We start from the raw sequence: 25,638 nt of genomic DNA on the forward strand, positions 1-25,638 counted from the left end.
GAGCATAAACTTCGAGCGAAGGCCGATTACAGATAACAGAAGTGCACAGATAACTACTATATCATAATACTAATCTGACAGAAGCAATAACGTTATCTACCTATACTAAAGAGGTATAAGAGCTACTATGACGTAAAGATACAGGATACTAAATAAATAGTAGTGTAGTATAAAACAATAGTATAAGTGAAGAGAGGCATGAAGATATTACAGCTATAATAAAAATGTTGCATTTTTCAAAAGTAAAGCAAAAGTGAGATATTTATTTTTGCTAGTATATGGGATAAAAGTAAGTGCTGATGATTGTTTTGAGTTCATGAATTTTTGTAAATACACAATCTTTCGAAATCCTTCATTTTTAACTCAACTCAAAATCAAAAGGTTTTGTAGCTAAACCGTTAAATCTTCAATAAAAAATGGGTGTCTTTGACATGTATCTGGCATCTGCTTCTATATGTCATAACAAGTTTTGAGGGATGAAATGATCAAGATTCCCATGTGATTGTGATCATTCTATCGAAACAAACCTATGAAAAGTTTAATAAAATCTACATTATGTTCCAAGAGAATGAAGGAAAAGAGTTTGCTGAATTAGGTGTAAAACCTTGGCTTATAAAGCAGCTGGCGACTTTAGGTATTTATTTTTTCAATAAAAGAGGTTAAAACTTATGTTTATTGCCCATCACAGTAAAACGCACCCTACTGCCCTTATATTTTAAATAAAATATTCTTCATTATACTTTAATCTCTGACTTACTTTAAAGTTTGTATTAGTGTTGAAATGATAATAACATAGTCAAACAATTAGCCATAATAATGTTCGTAAATTTTTCTAGACTCATTTTTTCATGTTTTTTAATTTATAATAGCACTAACTTTCCTTTTTCCTTTGCGTGCATAGTCAATGGACATTCCCATGGACATTAGATGTTTCACGCCGGTCTTTAAGACACAGACAGAAAACAAACAAAAAAACACACTTTGCATGTATCATACAAACATTCAGAAGAATATTAAAGAATACTTATTTTGCAAATTAATAAATTAAATTTACAGGCATCAAAGCACCAACACCTATACAAAAAGGATGCATTTCGAAAATTCTAGAAGGACATGATTGTATAGGTGCAGCTAAAACTGGATCTGGAAAGACTTTTGCATTTGCATTACCTATTTTACAACGTTTGGCTGAAGACCCTTTTGGGATTTTTGCCCTCATCTTGACTCCAACTCATGAATTAGCTTATCAGGTATATACATGAATAGTAAATAATAATCATCTTGATTTATGTAAAAACAAATTAATTTTAATGTTTCTTAAAATATTTTAAATTCCTTTTATTCTATTTTGAGATTGGGGTTGGGGGATTGCAGACATAATTCTTAATTATTTGTTTCCATGTATCCTTCTCAGTTATTTCCTTTATGTTCTTATTCCTCATCCAGTTACCTTAGAAATGTTTATGGGCGGTGATGGATAAATACGGGCTTCCCACCAACTTGCCGACTATCACATAAATAATATCACATAAATATGCACCAATATATTAAAAGTGGTAAATGTTTTTAGATTGCCGATCAATTTCAAATTCTGGGTCAGCCTTTGAAACTCAGAGTATGTATAGTGACAGGTGGATCGGATCAATTAGAGGAGTCATTGAAACTGGCCAAGAGACCGCATATAGTTGTGGCTATGCCTGGTCGATTGGCTGACCATATAACAGGCTGTGATACATTCTCATTGAGGAAGATTAAGTATTTGGTGTTGGATGAAGCTGATCGGTGAGTGGTATTTTATTTTATATTTAAGGTTAATATTTTATATTTATGATCTGCTCCCTACTGTTTCATTTATAAATAGGACAATATTAGTATTACAGTAATATAATTATCATTACTAACAATAAACTTTTCAGGCTATTCAGTGAATCATTTGAAGAAGATTTAAAAACGATATTTAGTGTGTTGTCACCGAACAGACAAAACTTATTGTTCTCAGCTACAATAACGGATGATGTGAAGGAGTCCAAGCTTTTGCCACTTAATAAGGATGTAAGTAAATTCCGTTAAATTTACCAATATATTTGCAGCATCTAATTCTATTATGTCATTTCATTCCATTAATTATCCAACATCAAGTAACGCATTGGAAAGCAGAGACCCATTACATAATTTACAGTACTTTTCTTATGATAGGTTACAAGTAGAATACAAAATAGGCTAAGTTCAGATGCACTCGGCTCGCCTCACAAATCAATGTCGTTTTGTACATAACCGCCCGTCGCCGTTACAAGACCATAAAAGACAATTTCTTGGATCATAATCAATTTATCTTTACAACGTATGTTCATATTGTCAGCATCCACTTTATAATTCACAGCACTTTACCTTGCAGCAACTCCTCACATGGTCAGAATCAGATGGTCAAGTGACAGTGAGCACGTTGGACCAACGCTACGTGGTGTGCCCCGCGTACGCGCGCGACGTGTACCTCGTGCAGACGTTGCGAAAGTACCGGGAGGGGAAGCCGAGCTCGCATGTCATTGTATTCACGGATACTAAGAAGTGAGTGATCTCATAAGCGCGCGTAAGAGTTGTTTTTTTGTCTGTCTGTATCTCGTAAGTCTGTATCCCGTAGGAATATCGGGATAATAAATTGCCTTTGTGTTATTCCAGTTGTCTAGGTATCTACTTACCAAATTTCATTGCAATCGGTTCAGTAGTTTTTGCGTGAAAGAGTAACAAACAAACATACATACATCCATCCATACATACAAACTTTCGCGTTTATGATATTAGTAGGATCTATGTATATTAAATTCTTGTGTCACAATGTTAGTTACCATACTCCTCTGAAACCGCTCTACCGATACTCATGAAATTTTGTGTGCATATCGGATAGGACTGAGAATTGGCCAACATCTATTTTTCATACCCCTAAATGATAAGAGTAAGGCTAAAACTCCAGAATAAAAAATATTTTTTTGCGGATTGTATGAAGTATAAAAGATGCTGAGAATTTATTTATTATATTTTCTTTAACTGTCCTCAGATCAATTTTTTACATTTTACAACTCTTACTCAATATACCATTTCTTTCCCGCCTAGAGAGTGTCAAATCCTCTCAATGATGCTAAATGCGATCGGCATGGACAACGTCTGCCTGCACGGCTTCATGCGGCAGAGGGAGCGGGTGGCCGCCCTCACACAGTTCCGCAGCAACCTCAAGTGCACCCTCATTGCAACGAATGTGGCTGCTAGAGGCTTGGACATACCCACCGTGGACCTGGTCGTCAATCACAAGCTACCGCTGGAGGCTAAGGAGTATATACATAGGTAATGATATTGTAGCAAAAATATATATAATTCCTTAATGATTTAGGCTTTTTGTATATTTTCATTGTTTCTATTAACAATTGTCAATCTGAGCGAAACTGGGATAAGCTCTTAGTTTATCAGAAAGAAGAGACAAAATTATATAGTAGTTGCGGCTAAAGCACATGAGATAGTTTTTATAACAGACATATAGGACTTAAGAGAGTCAATAAGGTCTAATTTGGTATATTTTTTTAATTCAGAGTGGGTCGTACAGCCCGAGCTGGGAGGAGTGGATTGGCGATATCCCTTATCACTCCCTATGATATCCTGCGACTCGGGGAGATCGAAGAAAGGATTAACACCAAATTGACAGAGTATAAAATAGACGGTATGTTAACATTGAAAACAAGATATTTTTCAAGTAGTTAATTTTTATTGGAACATGTTACATATATTCTTAAATGATTTATGTTTAAAAATTATTGCCCACTTCCAATTTACTTTAAAACTGTTATTTAATTTTTTAATTTATTTTCAAAAAACACACTGAAACTTATTGCATGTTACTTATACAATTTCTTAAGGTGAAAGAGGAAAATTTTTATTAAATTTCGTATTTTTCAAAGATTTTCATGGAGTGATGATTAAAAAAATGAAAGAGGAATTCAATAAATAAGAATTGTTAGAAAAAAGTTTTGTTTTCTATGTTTTCGAGATATAATATAAAATTTTACAACATCATCGGATCGGAGATTATTCGGAAATAAATGAAAACTTCTCAATTCAGACGAGGAAGCAGTCAAAGTGTTCACGACGGTGAGCGTGACGCGCCGCGAGCAGGAGGCGCAGCTCGACAACGAGGAGTTCGAGCTGCGCAAGCGCAACTACCGGCACAAGCGCTGGATACTCGCCGGGGTGGACCCGGATGAGATGGAACATGGGTAATTTTTCTTTTCATTTCATAGACAAAGACAGACATATTATTTGGCACCGAAATAGGAATAAATTGAGCAGTGAAATCAAACAATTTTTAAATGCTATATGCTAGCAACTAGGTTTTAAAAGATTTCACAGTTTCAGTAACTGTTCAGTTGATTAATGTCAGTTTCATTTTTATAGATTGGAAGAAATGCGCCGCAAGCGCATCAAAGCTGCGAAAAAAGCTAAACTAGCGAAAATAAAAGAAATCCAAGCACAGATAAAAGATGAGGGAGCGAAACAGAACGAGAGCGATCGTCTACAACAGAGTGAGATAGAAGACATTGATAAAACTATAAAAGATGGACTTAAGAGAGTCAATAAGACTTTAATGAAAAAGGACGATAGATTCAAAAATGTAATTGGGAAAATAAATAAGATTAAAAGAAAAGCAGAGAACATCAAACAGAAGACGGGTGCAGAAAAGACTTCTAAAAAGAAGAAAAAAGTTGTTAAATAAATATTTTTTATAATACTGATATACCTTTGTTTCAGTCCCTTTCATATTTAAGCACTCATTTGGACATTTTATGTATGAATTAAGTAGTAATATATTAGTTATATTAAGGAGTAATTCAACATTATAATAATATTATATACAATCTAACAATTTGTTTCACTCGAAATTCGCCTAATTTCTATATATACTAGACCTTCTTCTAAAAACACTATCGTTTTATTCTTCTAAATTTTACTTATGACAATGACTTTCATTATAAACAAATATTAAACTAGCCGGCAGCACTTTCATATATAGCCCAACCAATAAGATGGCGAAAGAATTTTTGAAATCGGTCTAGTAGTTCCTGAGATAAGCGCGATCAAACAAACTCTTGAGTATTATATTCTTATTAGTAGTACAAATACATGTATAGTAAATATCTGTAGTTATTATTAAATTATCTATTTGACCACTACAAAGGGCGCAATTTTTGGTACCCTGATTATCGTATTGGATGTGGATTTCGTAATAAGTTCATGCGATCTATATTTTTTTATTACATTACAAACACACAGTGACCGAGTCGTGTTTTATCACTACTTAGTATAAAAGAAAGTCACTTTCTCTGTCCCTATGTCCTTACGTATGCTCAAATCTTTAAAACTATTCAACGAATATGATGTTTTTTTTTTATAAATAGAGTGATTCAAGAAGAGGGTTTATATGTATAATTTAATCCTGTCACTCAGCGTAATTGCAACTTTCTAATGGTGAAAGAATTTTTGAAATTGGTCCAGCCGTTTACGCGTGATGGCGTGAAATAGGAATTCATTTTTATATATGATGAGATGTGAATACTTATAAAGACAAGACACAGTATGTAACTTTGGGAAAAATCAAAATATCACTTTCACTTTATTATATTGATTAATGATTATACAAGTAAAGTTATATTACCCGTAGTTCAGATATGTTTATTTCTTCTAATTATTTTCCAACATAATTTGATTTGTTCTAAAGAAGAGACTAGATGGAAACAAATGAAAAACGAATAAATACAATATAAATTATTTATTAAAGTATATCCATATAATTACAAATAAATACCATAACAATTCTTATACAAATAAAGCAATTGCTTTTCGTCGAGCGTGGTATTTTTGGCACATTGTAGCTAATCAGTAGTCATGTGCCGTGATAAACTATATTATAGTAAAACAAGCTTTATCTCCGTGTAGATAAGTGCGATATTTGGCTGAATTTGCAAATAACACTAGACTAATTCGCCTTTTCGATTGTTACATTTAAAAAGGACAGTAAATGTTGTTTGTAAATTTTCGATTTTATAAGACATAGTGCAAGATTACAATTTGTGTATTGCGTGAAATCTATCAGATATCGATGAAATAATATCACATAGTTAATGTAATTTATTTTATCGTAATCTATGACAAACAGCTTTCTATATATTTAAATAAAATAATAGACTACATAATAGCCTAGGTGGCAGTTATGTAATCAGAGTAATAATTTTTTTACTTCTAATCTGCATCCAATAATTTTATCTCTATTTGAAATCCGATAGCTATTTAAGTAGAAAATTTAAGAGTGATATGAGCACTTCAATAAGAATTAGCAAAAATTATGATTTTTATATTGTTTTTTAATTATAAGTTTATAGCTATTCTAGCAATAGTCGAAATTGTGATAAAATAAAAATATTTACACATAAAATAACTTATAAGTGCATAATTTCTGAGGAAATTTATATATGATTAAACAATGCAGAAAACATTTATTTTAAGCGAAGATTTCTACCAAATGCATAGTTGACACCTCGGAATGTCTAAATAAGCAATCTGTGCAGTTCTAAAGTATAATGGGATAATTGTTTGAATGGTCTTATATTTAAATGATTTTTAGCAGATTTATACAATAAAATCAGCTTTAACGTCTATCTATTGTGAAAATGAGCTATTTCAAAGCGGAGAAACAGGAACCACGGAAAACAGTAACTTATAAAATTTTTATTAAAGAAAAATTGTCTTATCACTTTTTCCATACACTTTTGTAATCCGTTTAAGATCAACTTCTTACATGATAATAACTCCTTACAAAAATTTAAATAAAAGAAAATTTTGTTTTATTTTTTATTACAGAAATAAGAAGGTAACTTGAGTCTCCGCTTTATAAACAGCTTAAGGCAGCCGATACACTTAGCATATATAAACTTCAATGTGCACCATAGTGCGTGTCTAACGTCTAGTTACATGGAAATTTGAACAATAATAATATATATCTCGGCGGGAAATTTCATTTCAAGAATTAAAAAAATACACATGGCCGAAATAAAACCTCAAATGAAGACTAGATTATCCATTTTTATTAATTATAAAACCTTTGAGCTCAAGTTGGAAATAGATAGAAAAAAAGAAATCATTGGAGCAATCTACGATGATCAGAAACAAAGAAAATTAAATCATGATATTTTTTCTAGTCAGCCTATACAAGCGACTTTGAACATTACTGTTACGGAATAAGGTGTCAATTTGACTGAACCTGAATATATTTTTTATAACGTATACGTATCAACGCCGTTCGGACATTTTTCAAAGACCGTTTAGGCGATTGTGTGAATGTGATGATGGTGATGATGGTGATGATGATGATGATGATGATGATGATAAACTTCCCATTTAACTAGACGTCAGACAGCTTACATCTCATAACGTCTACTCCGACATTTGCAGCAGCGAGTTGATGGTCGACTCCTTGTTCCCGCGGTTCGCTTCCGCGACCGACTTGATGACGTCCTTGTCGATGCTTGGGAACATCTCGTGGATCTGGAATGAATTGTCAATGAATATATAAAATAGTCAATTAGAAAAAAAAATAGGTAGGATAGAGCGATAGTATATAGGAATGAGCGTATATGTCACTAAATGGCCGGCAAAGCACCTAACACAAAACACCTCTAGTGTTGCAAGAGCAATATATGAAAACATTAAAATGATTAAACGATAAAATCGCATTGAACGATCTGTATTTGTATATAATAATTAGATAAGGAACCGATTAATGTAGGCACATCTTTTGTCCTCCTTGCTAATAATAAACGGCGTTTATGCGACTCTGAGCGTTGTTACAAACGTGATAAGGTTTAACATCGCATAACATTTCTGGGGGGTGGTGGCCCTTTAACATCAGGTGGCGCACCTGCTCCTTTGCTTGCTCTGCCATAAAAAAATTGGATACAGAAATAGGAAATATTGCTAAAAATGTAACCTAATGAGAAATTCTCGATCCCAGTGATCGAATTTTCCTTATTACCGCACTATCTGCTTCTCAGTGATCGACACCTGCACTTCCAGCGGCGCGTTTTTTTTAAATCTATTTTATCATTTGGTCTTCTATATTCACCTGCACCAGCTGCTCCTCAGTGATTTGCTGCTCCTGTACCTGCTGTTGCTGCTGCTGCTGCTGCTGCGGGTGGGGGTAGGGTGCGGGGTACATCGGCATCGCCGCGTAACCCATACCCGTGCTCGGCACCACCAGCACCGGTGGGAACGTGGCCACTGATGCTGGGCCCACCTGCACACACGATACGATATACTTGGGACTCTAAGACGCCACGGTGGCGTCACCCACGTTACACGTGGTACTTTGGCGAGGGGGGATTCGAAACCGCGTCTTTTTAAAAACAATTTTTTTATAAAGCATGCGAATGCTGTACAACTGAAAAATGAAAGTGTTCCATTGAAACACAACCGAATCGCAATTAAATTTCGTTAAAAGGCGTTAGAGATCGACTCACACAATCTAACTTATATTATAAACTGAAAATATACTCCGTCTGTCTGTTGCGCAAACCACTGAATCGAATATCACAAAATTTAATAACGGAATAGACTTCAAAGATATAATTCATACAAGAAATTGTTTACGATACAACTCAAAAGTGACAATATAATGCCAACATATAAATTACTAGCTGCGCCCCGCGGTTTCACCGGCGTAAGTCCGTGTCCCGTAGGAATATCGGGATAAAATGTTGCCTATATGTTATTCCAGTTGTCCAGCTGTCTACGTACCAAATTTCATTGCAATCGGTTCAGTAGTTTTTGCGTGAAAGAGCAACAAACACACACACACATCCTTACAAACTTTCGCATTTATAATATTAGTAGGAAGGATAATGTAACCTCTGAAATCAAACTCACCGAATAGCTGAGTACGAGATTGATCATTCCTTCGACACCGTCGCCCTGCTTCCCGTTCAGGGGATACCAGTCTTCATGAGTTTCGCCCTGTAAGTTTAATACGTTTGTCTTCATATATGAAAAAAAATAAATGCAACCCAAAAAATTTATATGAAATTGCTGGCTGCCTAAGACCCCACAGTTTGTTTTAACACCAAGGATATTTATAAGAATTGAACAATTTGCTAAAATAAGCATAAATACCCCAATATATGATAGTGAGTACCATGAAATTTCATTATGACAATGCTTGCGAAGCTGCGGGCAACAGCTAGTTTGTTAATAAGATAGGTTGCACGTATTGATTAATAATATCTTATTGTTTCGGGGTTTGTCTGGTCTGTACCCCTAAAGCGCCCCTAGCACCCATGGAAAAATCAATAGAAAGCACTGATGAACGGAGATTGGAACACCTCTATCCATTTCTTTTCCTAAACTTTATTAAGAACTATTTTTCGAGATTTATACACTAAAATATCATATACTCACATTCAAAACAGCAGCCGGTATTGTGATGTGCGTCCAGGCGATCAGTTCGTCCATCGTGAACGAGCATTCGTCGTAGATCTCTAAGTAGATGGAATTTACACCTGGAGGCAAGAGGCTGCGGAAAAATCGATCAATAATAACGAATTTTATTCTTAACCAGCTTCCAACAAAAACGGACGATGAATGGATGTTGTATGTTCGTCGGTATGTATTTTTTTAAGACTTATTCTTATGATCAGTGAAGGGGGTGTCAATATGAATTTTCTGCTAACTTTTCCTAGAACCTATAAATAGAGCGTTTGTGTTTTCATTTCAAAAGTACAGGATGAAGATTATAATGAATATAAGCATACACTGCTTACTAATTACCGTAAATAAAATGAATATTTTTTTTATTGTACAAATAGAAATAACGTTTACACATCGTCATCATCGTCATCATCATCCATATATGTTCCCATTGCTGGAACACAGACCTCCTATGAGGGTTTACACATCAATGTATTTAATTATTCTATAGAATTTCCCTTCAGACATAACCAAGTTACCTAAGTACTTGATTAATTGGTTTCACTGTTATCCAGAGGCAATATAAGAACAATTACATATTTAAAAAAAAAAACTTCACAAGTTCTATTTTCAGCAAGCCAATTAAAATCAACGCCAACATGAATCAAAAGACGAACATGTCAATTTAAATTTAAAAAAAACTAACAATTTAAAAAAAAAAACTAATATAAAATAACAAAGTGCAACCTTCGAGAAACGATTAAAAATAAAGAAGCCACCTAAACCACCCTTATGACATTAACGCGTGTAATGCAAAGGAAATATTATGTCCATTGTCAATCCTATTTTACAACTAATCATATGAATCGTTACGTGCGTGTGTGCGTGCGTGCTGGTTTTATGTAAGTGGCTTTTGATGGTATACAAATAAATATTATCCAAGTATACCAGTATTATACAGGTAAAGTTTGTTAGGGATCGCTGGATCTAATGATTTATCTTTGTAAAGATTTTTTTTTAATATTAATCAAGCTTACTGTCTATGTGTAGTGTTGTTTTTAAAGGCAATATGTATTCTTTCTTTCTTTCTTTTAAATTATTTTTAAAATTCTTTTACCAATAGAAAGTCACGTTATTTGTGAGGCTATGTTTTCGCTCTGGTTAACCCGGGTGGAGGCGGGGCAAGCGACTAGACTAGTAGTCATTAATCTATTATGCACTTGTACAATTCATTGGGCCGTATATTACGAAAAAAAATTGTATTGTCACCAATCCTTGCTAAGTGTACCGAATTTAAATAAAATCTGTCCCATTAGAGTGGGTTAAAATCGGGTTAAAAAGAGTCACATACGCTAATAAAAGCGTGTTAAAAATAAGTCAACATTATAATATATTCCATATTATGCTATGACTATAAAGACGATTTCATAGTACCTAGGACTGCCTCTATACATAACTAGGATATCAAGATTCCTGTTTTATCGCAAGGGATAAAAAGGGTATCCTATCGCCCAAGTCAGCTCATACCCTGTCCGTATGCTAAATTTCATCAAAATCCGCTGAGTAGTTTCATCATGATTGACCGACAAACATCCAAACAAACAAACTTTCACATTTATAATATTAGTGTGATAAGGCAACAAAATATGCAGCCGATCTTATAATGCAAGAGCTTGCCGATATAGATGTTTGTTTAAGATATAAAAAGCCATTTATATTTTCTTACAATATTGCAGGTCATTGGTTTAGTACTTTAATATAACTTGTATTTTGAGGGCATGCGAGATCGGTCATCTAAAGGTGAAAATTAAATTATAGCTATTAACATCAACCGTCGTATAAAAGTTGATAAAATATATCGGTTGTACACCAAAATATTGTATTTCAACCAAACATCGAACATAAAGATTTTTTTTTTTTGTTTTTTTATTTTTCTATTTTTATGTATGTATGTCTTTCTTTCTTTAAATAACAACTAATATTGAAGTAACCGAACATGATGTAGCCTAGTAGGTTCGCCCGGTTCGTATCGAGATAAAAATTGAATATAGCCTACTTTACTATGTAAATATGCAGCTATCTAATTGTTAAAGATTTTTTTAAGTCGGTCGGGTTGTTTTTGAGTTAAAACGTAACAATCAAGAGAATTAAATCAAGTTCCTTTATATAATTTGTGTCTAGATTTTTTAACGATAAAAATTTTACGTTCAATCCTTATAAATCCTAATATTCAACGAAAAAGAATCTTGCATCCTATCCTACTAATATTATAAATGCGAAAGTTTGTAAGAATGTTTGTGTTTGTTGCTCTTTCACGCAAAAACTACTGAACCGATTGCAATTAAATTTGGTACGTAGATAGCTGGACAACTGGAATAACACATAAGCAACTTTTTATCCCGATATTCCTACGGGATACGGACTTACGCGGGTGAAACCGCGGGGCGCAGCTAGTTTATTACAAACGTGAATGTCGGTGAGGTTTTATGTATGTCTGTTGCTCTCTCATGCGAAAACCACTGAACAGATTTTGATGATACTTGGTTATGGTGTAGCTAATGTTACATAATATAATATGAAGCTATAAAAATATTCGAACTACAACTACAAATAGTAAAAAATCTTATACGTGTTTTTCAGCATGTAGTAAGTATAAGCACATATTGTGAAATTCAATATCTATGTAGTATAATAAACTTAATGACAAGGAAATAAAACCACTTGACAAATTTTCTCGAATATTCTGGCATCATTTATAACAACCATGAATATTATTCGAGCACATGCAACATTTCATCATAAAAATAATGACTCGCATTTTAAAGAATTTCGCGGGGAATGTTTTCGCAATTTTATTGTGAACTAGAAAAATATTTAAATTAAAACACTAACTATTCGCGACTGTATAAATTGTGTTGACGAATAAATAGAAAAAAAAAATCGAGTTTTTCATTTACCAATATAACTTCCTCATTTTAGAGTGTTGGCGCGAAACGTGTTTTGAAAACAAGTTCTTTATTTAACATCATAAAACTGTTTACGCTAATAAACAGCTCTGTTTTTAGGGTTAATACTATAACTTTAAATTATATTAAAGGGAAGCTACCAGGGGGAAGCTACCCACAACCACAAAGTAGATCGGCGTGAAATGGTAGCGTGATACTGTGTTTCGTTCGGTGAGTGGGGGAGTCTAAGGCGACTAAAGGAGTCTAAGATCCTTGTCCTCACCCTTCACAGTCCATTTCTTTAATTCCTATCGTCAGTCATTTCCTTTTTTTTACCCATTTAAAGTGGACAACGCATTTGCAGCGCTATTACCTGTGCAACTGTTGACGGACGGTGGTGATCGCTGACTATCAGGCGAACAACCAGTTCAGTTGTCCGCTATTGCATAAAAGAATAATAAAAAAAAAAAGGCATCATTTGTATTAAAAAAGCAGTGGTGGCTCAGTGGTGAGAACCTCGGACTTCAAAATCGATAAGTCGAAGGTTCGTGACCGGGGCGAGCGTGCAGGAAATAAATTGATTTTTCAATTTATCTACACATGTGGATAACATCACCACTGCTTTAAACGGTGAAGGAAAACATCGTGAGGAAACCGGCATGTTCAAGAATCAAAAAAGTTCGACGACATGTGACATCTGCCAACCCGCACTTGGCCAGCGTGGTGGATTATGGCCTAAACCCTCATAGGAGGCCTGTGTCCCAGCAGTGGGAACATATATGGGCTGATGATGATGATTTGTTTTAGACGTAACTTACCAATGTATCATTTTGTTCCATTTCGGCGTTTTCCCTCCGCTGGGGTCCGTTTGCGTTTCGTATATACAGTGGCCCACGCGCAGACGGACGTACGGGTCCATGCGGGTAAGGCCTGGCGTGACAAACAGACACTGTTAAAGTTGCTTCAGATGCAACTATAAGATATATGATTTTAGATCGTCATTAAAGATCATAATGTGATTTTAATAAACTAAATTTGTTTTATAATTTAGGTACAGATAGTATAACGAGTAGGACTTGTTTTCCTTACAGTTTTTTAAAAATCCATATTCTTCAATTTGCTATCTAGGGATATAAATAATATAAGAAAAAAAAAACAAAGAGAAAATAATAGGAAAAATGAGTAAAATACCTATTATGAAAAGTCGATTTCTACTTTATTTTTATCATCATTGTCTTATACGTAGATTAAAAACTATCTCCATATAATAGAGAATGCGGATAGTTCGAAAACTCACCATAATTCTTGACGAGTTTCGCTTGCGCGATAGTGACACTCAAGCGAGCTGTGAGAGGCGGGCCGGCCGGCGGCATCTGCATACGGGGACTTAATTAAAACCTAAGCGATAACTAATGCGTAATACATAGGCGCAAGCTACTGACGACCTGATGAAAACATAATCGACGATATATGTCTCTGTCTTTTGTGTATGCGAGAGAGAAATAAAATACACGACTGCATTAAAGTTACTTTAGGAATTTTTGATATGTAAGTATAACAATTGAAATGACTGAGCATAAAGACGATGAGTTTGTTTGGTAGTTTGTTTAAATGCGCTAATCTCAGGAGTAACTGGAAAGATTTCAAAAATTACTTATATCTGCTATAGACTATAAAGATTTATGTTTATTTAAAAAACCTCACCTATATTAAAGAGTTCCCATACAAAATTTGTACAGGTTGATAAAACTCAAAGCTTTATAGTTGAATGTACATGAAAACTCTAATTTTATATTGAACAAACAAATTACCAGAAAAACAATATTTACGATAAATGCTATATATCTTGATAGAATTTAAACACATTTGTAAGTATATTCCATACATTTTTGTATGTGGTAGTCGAGCACGCTTCGGCACGAATTGGGCCAGCTCGCACCGGGGAAGTACCACACCCCCACAGAAGACCGACGTGAAATAGCATTCTGCTGTGTTTCGTTCGGTGAGTGGGGGAGCCGGAGGCCCATATCCTATTCCTTCCCCTTCCCAGTCCTTTCCTTTATTCTTTTCGAAAATCCTTTCTTAATCCCTTCCCAATTTAGGGTCGACAATCCATTTGTAGAGGCGTAAGGTCTGCAATGTACCTTACGCCTCTACAAATGTTCATGGACGGTGGTAGCGCTTACCATCAGGCGTTCCACCAGCTCCATTGCCGACAGTGACATAAAAAAAAAAAAATATTCCATAGGTATAGCGATAGGCTAGGCGTTCCTATGGTTAGACGCGGGTTCGAATCCCGCCTCGTGATAATTTTTTTTCTATTCATAAAAAATGTTCTTCAAAGAATTTTATAAAAATTTTATATTTAAAATTTGTACATGTATATTATTCCCTTAATGATTAAAACTATTGAGGCGAACAAACAAACAATAATTTAACTGAATCGAGATTATTTACGATTCTAGGTCGACATATTCACGTTAAAACAATTAAACAAAAATAAAAAAACAATACATACTGCTAGCATTATACCACGAAGCTGTTAATTACTTTAATACACTTTTAAAGCCATATAAAAACCTCGTTCTTAATAGCTTCTACAATACTGGCCGAAAATGAACACACATTGCTTTGTATGTAGGTGCATACAAAGTTATTTCTCGTTTTTTAACGAACCGCGACACAGATGCTAAATATGTTTTTTTTGTATATTATAAAATAGGTTCTATTTATTATTTCAAAATACGACACAAACTATTCGCCTGTGACTTTGCCCTCGCAGACGTACGCTTAGAAGTACGCAATTCCCACGGGACAAAGATGTTTCACCGCTAAAAGTGACCCATGTCACTATCTTGCTATATCTCCAGATATAAAAAACATATGAAAAAAATCGCTATATTGCGTCGTGAAACGAAGACAAACAAACACACTTTCAAATTTATAATATTAAACCAGGACTAACTGTGTCTCGCGCTTAAAATATAACGATAACGTGATAACGCACGAGATTTAAAAAAAGAAGTATCCTATTTGTAGCCCGGGATCTTAATCTTCTTCAATATAAATTTCATTATAATAAGTGCAGTTGTTTAGCGACATACTTGCTTATTTACATATATTACCTATGGATGCTGTGGATTTCGAGCTATATAATCAAGGGTCATAACAAAAAAATTTTTATAATTAACTAGCTGTACCCCGCGGCATCATTCGCGTACCCAGGTTATAAGTAACCTAATATAATCCAGACTACAATCTATGTCTGTACCACATTTCATACAGATACGATAATCTGATTAACTTTTGCGTTTATAATATTAGTAGGATATGTTTTGATCGAATGTTCATCGCCCCTCGGTCATAAACACATATAAATATAATGCATGCAGCTAATTATCAAGGTCAATGGTCTATTGGGACCAACACGCACACAAACATGTAGGCCATCAGCTCAGTACTGACCTAGAGCAATGTACACCTTTCGAGCAATTGGAAACGATACATATAAATGTTAAATATTACATTGCAAAATGCACTTTTCTTCTGTTGACGAAAAATAATGAAACTTAACTTTCTTCTTCTTTTTTTCTCAACCAGAATACTAATACGAGATGGATAAGAGTTGATATAACAATAACAATATATAGAATAGACAAATGGGCCTCTTTCATTATTGAAATTGAAAAAAATTATCTAGTATCGGTACTAAAATGTAATTTACATACAAAGGATATTATTCAAATAAATGGAAACCCTCATATACTTGGGAAATAATGATTCAGGAATTAAAAAGCAGGAAATGTGAGATGTGAACTAGATTCACCTGCAATTTTTTTTTTCGCCTCAATCCTTTCTCTATTTCTTATAAAGTTGGCATTTCATATATCCTCTGCATATGTTAATGGGTGGTGCTGGTCAATATCCACCAGACACCTAACACCTAACATCTTTGCCAACTAGCACATAGAAAAACTTCCTACTTACACACTACTGCCAACTCCTAAAGTAATACTATTAATCTAGACTTTAATATAGGTTGCCTAGTAAAATAATTCACTCAGATTTCCTCAACAATTGCATGTCAAATTCACAAACATCATTACATATATTTAATTTTTTAATAATAGTAGTAGTATGAACTCTACACACCGTAGCTCCACATAACTGCTGCTGCAGAGCTAACGCAGCTTGATAATCTGCGTCCACAGTGTCGGCAGGGGCATCCGCTCTGAGGAAACCTGCTGGCAGTGGACCCAGCAACACCTGTTATCATATAGAGTCAAGTGTTATAATACTTGTGCTATATAACTAATCATCCATTTTATCATATTAAATGAAATAATATATTAACAGTTAATTCTATGACTAACTACATAGAATATATATATGAAACTAGCTGCATCCGCAGTTTCACCCGCGTAAGTCTGTATCCCATAGGAATATCGGGATAAAAAGTTGCTTTTGTGTTATTCCATTTGTCCATACCTGTGATAAAAAACTCATTCAAGTATTAAAGTTTGTTGGCTTGTATTCTTATCAGTGAGGATTTGTTTAAAAATAAATAGCATAAAATGTTTAAATACGTAAAGTATTTTAAGTATTTGTTAAGAAAATATTTATATATTTAAAACTTAACACATTAACTAACATCGTTTTTTGATATTAAATAAAAATATGACGCAATTTTATCGAAACGAAATTGCGTGATATTAAATAAAAAATATCCTACAGTAGTAATGCTGTATATTTGCAATAATTGTGGAAATATTGCTTAAAATTTCGTGTATTTATAGAATATCATTTAGAAATCATAAGATTAAATAGATACAATCTCTCAATGAGAGTTACAACCGGTTCAATAACAAGACTAGATTTATTTCAAAGCGATTGACTATTCGTCCCTCATACAAACTATGTAGTGATTCACATATTATACTTATGAAAGTAAGCTAAGCATTTGTTATTAAAATTACCCGACGACGTCGCTCTTCTGTGGATTCATTTGTAGTTGCTGCCATTTTGTTAGTATTAATCTGGTATCACTGTACTCACAATTAAACAGTATTGTCTAAAACTTAAGAGAAAAATATATTAATAAGGTCTTATTGTGAATATGCGAACAAGACAAATCGGAAAGATAAAGTGACAAATTTTGTGAATGTCAAATCACTCAAAATCAAAGTCAAAATGACATTTTACATATTTTTTTACTAACAGCTTATCATGGACGTAGTACATAACGACGTCGGGGCGAATAAATTGTTTAGGATGGTTCGTTTTATATTATCTGTAAATAGAGCATACAATAAAAAAATATATATATCCACTCCACATCCGATTCGAAAGTAACTCTGTCTTTGTCTGTCTGCTACGTTTTCACGCGAATCGATTTTTATAAAATTTGGCAAAAACATTGATGATAAGTGGAGAAAGGACAAAGAGTACTTTTTACCACGGGAAAACTTTTCTTCGGCTGCGCTACCACGAATATACGAGGTATGAAAATACAATCTTATAAAAAAATAAAGTTGTTTAACGTGATAAGTAGGTAAGTACTAAATATTTGGTGACATGAGAAAATCTAAGATCTAGAATCCCTGATGTGGGCCCCTAAAAGACCAGCTGAACTCTACGTCTAATAATATCTAATAATGTGGTTCGTTAATGTTCATGAAGTTAGTTATTTCCGTTTTTATATTGTGTCTGTGAAAATATGTGTAAATAAACATTTATTAACCTACAATGCATCTAAAATGTCTTCTTGAACTTATTGTTAAACGTAATATGTCAACAACATTTGACACTTGACAGTTCGTAAACTTGTCAATTGCTGGCTCGTCAAGTTAAACGAGTAAAAAAATTTGTAAATTATTTAAATACGAAAATTGTGTCGAAAATGAACATTTCTTTGACATACATACAGTAAATAAAAATGATATAGTGGGTGTAGTAATATTCGGATACCCTTTAATTGGCTAAATTGTGTGTGAATCAATAAGAAGTGATTGTTTTTAAAGGAGGCGTATTGATTGTACATCGATTGCAAATAATCAACTATGGATATCATCAAAACACCGAAGGTAAGGCGTTTGTTGTAAAAAATGTAAATAGGTATATATTAAATTGGCTTTTGAAATTTTAACCCAAAGACGTGGCTGTTAGTTTATCTGTCTTAAGTTTATTCATTTCCTGTATTTCGTTAGTTTATTTTTAATTATTATTGTTATCAACTGCCAGTGCCACATATCATTTAAGTCCATATGACAACCTTGTTTTTTTCTCTTGTAAACTTATATCAGTTATGAATTGTTATTCCTAATACAAAAAAGTAACCAGACCATTCTGAACATAAAGTATCTTTTAAAAAGAGTAATTGTGATGCAATATTGTAAAGGATTTATAGAGCCCCAAACAATGGCTGGTAATTTTTTCTTGTTTATATGTGTTGCTCACATAGATAACACTAAGTAGATTTTAACAAAATTTTGTATGGTTATACACCAATATTAGGTTCAAGTTATCTGCTACATTTTATTTGAAAAAAATATTTTTTATTAGTGGTCATGCATGTGGGATAACATAGAATTTGTAGATACATAATTAAATGAGGTGTTATTGGTTTGGTCTTTAAATAATGATATAGAGGTTTAATGTTTAGTTTTATAGCATGATATACTTTATAAATAAGAAATTTTAAAAGCATAGGAAAAAATAAATAGAGGTCCCTAAAAGGGGTTTTTGTTCACTATTCAGTTAACAAGGTAATAATAAAGATAATCTAAGGTCATAAAAAATGTCATCTAAGGTCATAAAAAATGTCATTTTGCTTAATCTTGAAAATCTAAGATATTCAACATATACAATTGTTATTCACGCCTTTGTATATGCACCAAATATATTATACACTTGCGGTTTCAAATTGATGCAGTTCCTGTGATGAGAACTTACAAAGTAACAATAACTTCAGCTTTATGTTATTAGTATAGATAGATGTGTTACAGAATGTAAATGCAAGCTATATTTATAACTCTATTCAATTCATATATATCTAGATAATTTTGGTGTTATGCATTAATTGCAAATGTGTAAAATGTATAAAAAAAAAAAGATCGGCAACTAGTAAATATCAGTAAAATCTTTTAGAATATTGACATTATTGCAATGGAGATGTATCATACAGTACATTTTAAGCATGTCTTTCAACACTATCCAACATTCGTTTTTTTACATACTATGAACAAGAAAACGGCCCTTACCAGTGTTGCAGAGCGAGGTTCAAGTGAATACCATGTATCAAATGCCAGTACAAAATGCCCCTACGTTTAATTACCTTTAAATGCATACATATAATTTTATATCAGTTGAGATAATCATGAATTGTTTTAATAGATAGCTGGATATTTAAGTAATAAAGTATGTAAGCGATGAAATTGTTATTTAAAGTTCACATATATAATTTCCATTGCCTTTGACTTAGAAGTATAAAGAATATATGAATTATTAGATATTTTCGAAATCCTAATATCTAGTTTATCCTGTAACACCTACCTAACTTATATTTGTTGATAAACTGTGGAGTCCTGGTTATATGTGTGTGACGAAAATCACGACCACACTTTTGGTCCCATTCTACGATCTTTTAGTGTGAATTACAGAAACAACCTGTCTCTTTTCTTCTGTACGAAAACGGAAAAGCTCGACCTACGCGGTTGTCTTTATGCATTCGCGCGCATGCTCGAAAATCTGACCCTTGACATTCGAAAGTAGATTTTATGGCCCGGAAATACGGCGACAACTGGTTTCGAATAGCGAACGTTTGAAGGATGTAACCGGATCGCTGTAGTCTATTTTTCAGTCCCGTACCCATCGTCCTCGGCTGAGGGCAACAATTTCGTAACGCGGGAAATAGCACGCGTGATTTTTTAATCTGTGCTTGGAATTCGAGGGAATTTTTTCAGTTACATTTAAATCATTGTTATTCGAAAAAAAAAAACAAAATGTAATAATAAAAGTTAGATAAAACTTAATATTTGTTGTCGTAGTCTTTTTTGTAAAGTTACCGGTAATATTAGTAAGAAACAATGGCATTTAGCTCATTAACACCTATAAACATGTTAGGAGAGTTGGGAAGATTTGCGAATTGGTTGAAAGGTGATTGCGTTACATCGGAAGACTTTGGTGGACTTTCTGTTACTGAAAAGGTAAGGAAATGTAATTAAAAATTGGATCTCTATTGTTAACAAACTTTATATTTGTATATAACGGCAGAAAAGCAAGTTTGTTTGCATTTTTTTTAATTACACACTACAATAATATGGTGTGGTGAATATTACAATGTAATTGATTCAAATTTCATGAATCAAATGAACTTTTGTGTGGAAAACGTATAGTTTATTTGGTGCATTATTTATAAAAATGTATAGTTTATTTGGTGCATTATTTATAAAAATGATCAATTTCGTGACTACCACTAAGTACTACTTTTATTTAATATACCACATTTTATTCCTTGCTAGATGTTCGCCTCGGTTTCCCACGAGTATAGATTTATTTTTATTGTAAATAAAAAACGTGTAATAGTTATTATCTCTAACAAACCAAAAATTATTAAAATCTAGTCTAGAGTGATGTAACACTTCTCAAAGCGAAGTAGGTTCGCAATTCGACAGATAAGTTTTCGATATGTTATTCATTAACTTAGCTGTAGACTTCAACTGATTGACCTGGTTGTAATTGTGTTTGATAGGAAATTGTCATTTGGTCTCATTAGAATTTCGCTTGGTATCTAAGGTAATCTTCTTATAAATAAAAATCAATTACTGTTCGTTAGTCTCGCTAAAACTCAAGAACGGCTGAACGGATTTATCTTATCTTGGTCTTCAAATATCCGTGTAGGTCTAGGGAAGGTTTAAAAGGTGAGAACTATAAGGAAAATTTGTCGAAACAATATTCTATGGCGTTGCGAAGTTCGCTGAGACAGCTAGTATGAGAATAAATACCTAACCCACCTTGTTAGTTTATCTTATACAGTTACTAGAAATATCTACACCTTTATGTTTGTTTCTTGTATCCCATAAAAATATACACATATGAAAACAAAAGCGAAGTTTCCACAAAGGGACGGGAAATTACATTTAGCGGTTTTCTTCAGTTCGCCTACGTGAAGCGCATGCTTAGGTAATCCTATCCTACTAATATTATAAATGCGAAAGTTTGTGAGGATGGATGTAGGTGTATGTATATGTATGTTTGTTTGTTACTCTTTCAGGCAAAAACTACTGTACCGATTGCAATGAAATTTGGTACGTAGATAGCTGGACAACTGGAATAATACATAGGCAACTTTTTATCCTGATATTCTAACGGGATGCAGACTTACGCGGATGAAATCGCCGAGCGCAGCTAGTGTTTTTTTACACAACATACCAATGCAACATTTTCGACTACAAAAATATGTTATATCCTAACTTCTAAATTTTAGTACTAGGTAAAATATGTAATCCTGAGTAAAAATAATTTAGAATGAAATATGTAATGTAATAAAATGTTTCTCGAACTCAAATATATATTTCAAAGAAATTGGTGTATCAGAACTTGATAAAGTATAAAGTACAAAAGTTCACAAAGAAAACGGCAACTCGGTAAATTATCTGGCACCTTAAGGTAGAAATTTCGCGAAAGGAAAAGTTAGAATATTATGTTGCTTACAAAGTTTTCGGTTTCATTATCCCATTAATCTTGTACTTGGTGCGTTATGGTTTACGATCCTCGGTTGAGATCCTGTTAAACGTATTCTCAGGAATACAGATCAAACTGAGAACCCTCTCCTTTATGAAGTTGGCTAAAATGGTCTGAAAGGTGGGTGGAGATATTTATACTGTTTGCCCCCATAAATTCTGACATCAACTTCAAATATCGTGGGTACTGTAGGTACTAGATCTTCACCGTTGGCTTCGCTTACGTAGTCAAAGGAAATTCGCATGGAAATGAGATTGTTCATCACGGCAGAAATAAGTCTATATCACCCTCTAGCCTCCTATATCTAGACACAAAAATCATGTCTTAAAATCGCTTCGTACAGACGTGACAAAAAGAGAAACGAACAAACAAATTCACTTTCGCATTTATAATATTAGTAGGTAGTTAATGATAACCGGGTAACGCAGAGAAAACGTTTAGTAATTTTCTCTAAAATCTAACTCGTTGACATCTAGCCATGTCGCTAAGATTTCCGCTCTATAGATTATACATACTACTTCAGATATTGAAGATACAAATATGATATTTAACGAGATAGAGACAAACACATACAAACGCTTCAGATTTTTCTCTAACCCTCCCTGTTTGAGAAAAATCTGAAGTGTACCCGAGATAATAAATAAGTGGATGAAAGCGGTTGTACTCCGATAGAATCCCGCATTGCGCTTGCGGTCACCATGATTATGTAACGTTGCCAAGCTTACATATAATTAATGAGGTTAGTCATTCGTTGTTGTTTGATAATTGATATATTCATGATTGGCTAGATTTTTGTGTGTTTTAGACTGCAAATCCCATGGATGAGATGTTTCGTCCCGGTAACAAGTAGATTATATCTATCTCTCTCCACTCTTTCTTCCTTAATAAAAGAATCGTATCATAAAATCGCTCCGTTTTGACTTGAAAAAAAATGTGTTTGTTTTTCATTCGCATGCATTAACACGCTCTTAATAGTTTCATCTGATGGATATTAAAAAAGCATTACGACATTTGTGCATTTAAAGCTTTTCATTGTTCACGTATAGATAATTGATGTGATTTGTTAGCTTAGTGATAATGCGGCGTGGAATAAATTTAATCGTGATAAATGTGTGCTATTAGGTTCGGTGAACGACCATTTTTTCTAGTTTTATTTTTAACCGACTTCAAAAGGAGGAAGTTCTCAAATTTACTGTTTTTTGTTCTAATAATATGTGTTAATTTCACATATTATCACAGAACATTCGATCGGGTGAATTAAATGATTCTCTTTAATGTAAATGGAATGGAAATTCCTATATTAAACTGAACTCTTTGTGTACTATAGCTCTATTTTGTCCAATTTTGACTCGGTACAGCAACAAATTCATCCAGATGTCGTATTATTTAGTTTTTTTTAAGGGCTACTAAGGGCTATCGCTTTTCGCGCTTTTCAATAATATCGCCCTGTTGAAGCAAAACGCAAAAATCAACAATTTCTCAGTCTTTTGAAATTATATCTGTTAATTCTGGCCCACAGTAAAATCTTTCCGTTCAATATTACAAAGAAATTCATTATGCGACACACAAATGTTTAAAAAGTTAGTTTTCTTGATTGAGTGATGTGGGTCTGAGCGCTTCATTTCCTTTACCGTGGTCGAATTTACTTCATTTCCACTATACCTGCATAATTTCAAGTCTACGTCAGATCTCAAAACGCATCGAAAGTCACTTGATAAATATTCCCAATCATCTATCTTCTATAACTTTGCGTCCGTAAAACAAAAACCGTTAGTTATCAATCTAATTCGCGAGATTGCATTCTGTCAAAGAATTGTGATCCGTAACATTTGCAATTAAACGCATTTTTCATTGATTAATTGACTAGCTGCGACGCGCGGCTTCACGCGGTTGGCGCCGACAATAGCCATTATTTATATAGTACTAGCTGCACCCGGCAAACGCTGTTCTGCCTTACTCTTATCATTTGTGGTATGAAAAATAGATGTTAGCCGATTCTCAGACCTACCCAATATGCTTACCAAATTTCAGAGGAATCGGTCAAGCCGTTTCGGAGGAGTATAGAGACTAACATTGTGACACGAGAATTTTATATATAAGATTTATATAGCTCATTTCTTAATCTGACGTATATGCTATTTTACTGGTAAGTTTCATTAAAATCCATCCAGTAGAATTTAAGTAAAAGAGTAACAAAAATCAATCCACCCATGCTTATAAAAAACTTTCGAGTTTATAATATTAGTAGGAAGTGATAGAGAGCGAAACCGTATAGTTGTGAAAATCTCTTTAATAATATCGTAGTCTTACGTGCGTATAATTTGGTAAAAAATAATAATTTCAAATTTGTTCTTTATATGTTGAGTAAAGGCAGTCATGTTTCACTCTTTCTATAATTAATCTGTGGGTTGTGTTGGCTCAATAGAGATTATTAATATATTTCGAAAATAAAAAATTTTGAGAAAAATTTCATTTGTCCTTTATAACAAAAATCCACGAAGTTACCAGTCACGTAAAATAAAAACAATAAAAGCAAAAAATAAATAAACAAAACCATAACAACAATGATTCATTTCTTTCATGATTGCAAAAATTCCCAATCTTTTAATCTTATGAAACGTTAATAAAATGACAGAAAAGGGCGATATTAATGCCGATTTATGTCACATTTGCGATTCGTTTTTCTTCCCTTTGAATGAGCAAGCGAAGGGCATTAGAATTTCTCCTTTGATGTAAATTTCATATTTACTCGTCGATACTTTGATATAAAGAAGAGAGCACAAGACTTTCATAAAAACTAACATTGTCATCTGGTTCGTTTGTTTCTGGACACATATGAAATCAAAAAACCTAATATTGTTTAGTATTTTCATAGTAAACAATCTTATTATTCAACAGAATTTTGCAACATAAAGAATGCGAAAGGTTTATTTAGGATGGATTTATGTTCTAGTATACTTAGTCTAAAATACACTTTCTTTATTCCTTGGAGAGATCAAGTTTATTTATCACAAGTCTACAAAATTTGATTTAAATCGGTACCTTATTTAACGAAAATTCGTAACGTCGTTTTTAACAATTTTTGTTTTTTGTATAAATCATTATATTCTTATTTATCGGAATTTTACTTTTATATGTAATTGAAGTAATTGGATAATTATTGAGCTCAAAACAAGCAAAACGTATAACTCTCATAAATTTCTACATACATCCTAGGTTGTACGTATTATAAATATGTGAACGATTTTTAATCAACTAGGCACCTCGCTGCCGAGCGTTTCGATGATAGTTATTCGATTTAATCGCTTTATCCGGCTCACTGAGTGCTCAGACACGCGTTCTCGTCTATCAACCTGACTTGGACGTTAATAAATTCATTTACCCATATTTCCCATTGATTATGTTATAGGTTATCAGTGTGAAATCATTTTGGGGAACAAATCTGAACATATACAAC

General features: G+C 33.4%; 3 protein-coding genes across 4 annotated transcripts in view; 2 read left to right on the forward strand and 1 right to left on the reverse strand.

Moving 5' to 3' along the window:
* Positions 1-464: 464 nt before the first annotated feature.
* LOC119837468 (probable ATP-dependent RNA helicase Dbp45A) lies at positions 465-4,777 on the forward strand. Its single transcript, XM_038363060.1, has 9 exons — positions 465-634; positions 1,057-1,250; positions 1,571-1,782; positions 1,917-2,052; positions 2,396-2,565; positions 3,109-3,336; positions 3,579-3,706; positions 4,106-4,259; positions 4,438-4,777. Exons 1-9 carry the CDS (start codon positions 556-558, stop codon positions 4,754-4,756), a joined length of 1,620 nt encoding a protein of 539 aa, XP_038218988.1. The 5' UTR covers positions 465-555; the 3' UTR covers positions 4,757-4,777.
* Positions 4,778-5,919: 1,142 nt separating this feature from the next.
* Positions 5,920-17,600, reverse strand: LOC119837397 (toll-interacting protein-like). Its single transcript, XM_038362969.1, has 8 exons — positions 17,417-17,600; positions 16,593-16,706; positions 13,738-13,813; positions 13,259-13,370; positions 9,487-9,601; positions 8,959-9,045; positions 8,159-8,329; positions 5,920-7,581 (listed from the first exon to the last, which is right to left on the reverse strand). Exons 1-8 carry the CDS (start codon positions 17,459-17,461, stop codon positions 7,471-7,473), a joined length of 831 nt encoding a protein of 276 aa, XP_038218897.1. The 5' UTR covers positions 17,462-17,600; the 3' UTR covers positions 5,920-7,470.
* A 671-nt stretch (positions 17,601-18,271) lies between these two features.
* LOC119837470 (myotubularin-related protein 8) overlaps positions 18,272-25,638 on the forward strand; it is a 42,451-nt gene continuing 35,084 nt past the window's right edge. Inside the window, exon 1 of one of the 2 annotated variants that reach the window (XM_038363064.1) lies at positions 18,272-18,523. In XM_038363064.1, the coding sequence (XP_038218992.1) occupies positions 18,500-18,523 (24 nt within the window). In that variant the 5' untranslated portion in view covers positions 18,272-18,499. Of the gene's footprint in view, positions 18,524-20,350; positions 20,645-25,638 lie in introns of those variants that run through there. The other variant, XM_038363062.1, reaches the window with a different exon arrangement.

The sequence above is a fragment of the Zerene cesonia genome, chromosome 27 (genome assembly GCF_012273895.1).
Source record: "Zerene cesonia ecotype Mississippi chromosome 27, Zerene_cesonia_1.1, whole genome shotgun sequence".
NCBI lineage: Eukaryota > Metazoa > Arthropoda > Insecta > Lepidoptera > Pieridae > Zerene > Zerene cesonia.